General features: G+C 30.8%; 1 protein-coding gene across 1 annotated transcript in view; it reads right to left on the bottom strand.

The window, feature by feature from the left end:
• Positions 1-2319, bottom strand: part of LOC122630118 (heterogeneous nuclear ribonucleoprotein K-like) — a 108105-nt gene that overhangs the window by 50335 nt on the left and 55451 nt on the right. Inside the window, exon 6 of the mRNA XM_043814254.1 lies at positions 206-249. Within this exon, the coding sequence (XP_043670189.1) occupies positions 206-249 (44 nt within the window). The remainder of the gene's footprint in view (positions 1-205; positions 250-2319) is intronic.

Here is a 2319-nt window from a genome sequence, read left to right as displayed (position 1 = left end):
AAGAGAGACAGAGAGAGAAATGAAGAGAAGTGGAAAGATACTGGATTAATATATAGATACTGGTTAGTATTCGTAATGTACAGAGAGAGTGAGAGAGAGAGAGAGAGAGAAAGAGAGAGAAAGAGAGAGAGAGAGAGAGAGAGAGAGAGAGAGAGAGAGAGAGAAAGAAAAAAATAAGACATTAAGAAGTGGTGTTGGTTATTACCGTTCGGGTCCGGGGCAATCGGGTACAATGATTGAGGCTTTGTACTGTCGGGCCATGGTGGTTGGTGGTTGGTTCATTGTTGGTTGGTTGGTAGTTGTTGTCGATTGTTGGTAGGGTCGTGGTGGTCCATCGTTTGCCGAGTTCGAGAGTCGGGTTCCGTCGTTCCGGGCACAGGGCAACGGCAGGGCAACGGCAGGGCAACACGCCAGGGGGGCACGTTTGGGTTGCGTCATTGGGCAGGGCCAGGGCACAAACCATCAACCAAGTTAGATCATTTACGAATCTCTCAAATCAAGCGAATCTATTTTTTTTTCATTTTTATTTTTACTTTTACTTTTACTATTATTTCTTTTTTCTTTTGGCTAATCTTTTTTGGATATCGTTTACATTATTATTTTTTTTATTATTATTATCATTTTTATTATTATTATTATTATTATTATTATTATTATTATTATTATTATTATTATTATTACTATTATCATTATTACTCGCTTTTTTGTTTTTTAATATTTTTGATCCGACGCGACTGGAGTAAAATTGAAATATTCGTTTCATTTTCCTTTTTTTAATTTTTATTAAAGTAAGACCCATACCCTCATTTCTTTGGATATTATTCGTTTAATTGTTATTCTTTCACTTTAAAAAAAAAATTTTTTTTTTTTTTGATTCGACACGACAGGAATTACGTTGAGGTACTCGTGGATTTTTTTATTATTATTGTAAAACCCACCCCAAAAGCAGGACCCCCCCAACCCTACTCCCCTGAATTCAGGTCATTATAAAGTGTCTCTGCATTTCTAGGAGTTCTATGACATCTAAACGGGATTATGTAACTGTTTTACGATATATATCGTCTGGGAAATATTTCTAAGCTTTATCGAAATCTCTTCCTCCTGGGTTTATCATCGTCGAAAAGTTTTGAATATAAAAACTCGATTATTATTATTATTATTATTATTATTATTACTATTATTATTACTATTATTATTACTATTATTATTACTATTACTATTATTATTATATAATCATACGTACACGCTTACGCTTGTGTGTGTGTGTGTGTGTGTGTGTGTGTGTGTGTATTATTGTGATTGTCTACGTACGTACTTCACGAAAATTAGGTTATAATATTTCCAATTTGAAGATAGAACTATTTCGAAACTCCTCGATGAGATGGAACAAATCTATTCAAATGGAAACGATTACCTTTTCACTTATTATATATATATATATATATATATATATATATATATATATATATAAGCACACACATATATTTTTGTACGAGAAAGAGAGACAAATAATTGAAGATACCAACTCGAAAGTTGATTCAATTTCAACAATTATTCTTGGCTAATATTTCAAATTGGATTATTTCTTTCGAGCCTCACTGACAAAAAAAAGAAAACTAAATAGAGAAATAGAGAAAGAGTGAAAAATAGATAGGTAGGTAGGTAGGTAGGTAGGTAGATAGATAGATAGATAGATAGATAGATAGATAGATAGATAGATAGATAGATAGATAGATAGATAGATAGATAGATGGATAGATACATAGATAGATAGATAGATAGATACATAGATAAATAGATAGATATATAGATAGATAGATAGATACATAGATAGATAGATAGATACAAAATGAAGAGAAGGATATAAAAAAAATAGAAAGAGATAAAAACATTATCATTATTTTCTTTTCTCTTTTAAATATCTTATCTTATACTATGTCATTTTTCAAAAATTTGTGTGAATTAACAAAGAATGAATCAATTAATGTTAGATAAAAAGATAGATGGAAAAAAGATGGAATTAGACGAAAGAATATCTTGATCCTGATATTCTCCTTTTTCACATAAAGAAAATTCTCGACCGTTCTAAATTTCAGGGATCGATCGTCGACCTAAACAACCTTTTCGTTGATTTATGTGCCGTTTTCTTAGCGACTAATTTTTTTTATTTTCCTTTTTATTTTATTTTTATTTTTTGTTTTCTTTTTTTATTTATTTTACTAGACCATGAACTCCTCGCGGTAACTGTTACTACCGATGCGATGCATGTATATAGTATGTATGTATGTATGTATGTATGTATGTATGTATGTATGTATG

This window comes from Vespula pensylvanica, chromosome 6 (genome assembly GCF_014466175.1).
Source record: "Vespula pensylvanica isolate Volc-1 chromosome 6, ASM1446617v1, whole genome shotgun sequence".
Classification (NCBI taxonomy): Eukaryota; Metazoa; Arthropoda; class Insecta; order Hymenoptera; family Vespidae; genus Vespula; species Vespula pensylvanica.
The sequence above is the reverse complement of the archived record's forward strand: the minus strand, read 5'-3'. Positions and strand labels throughout refer to the sequence as shown.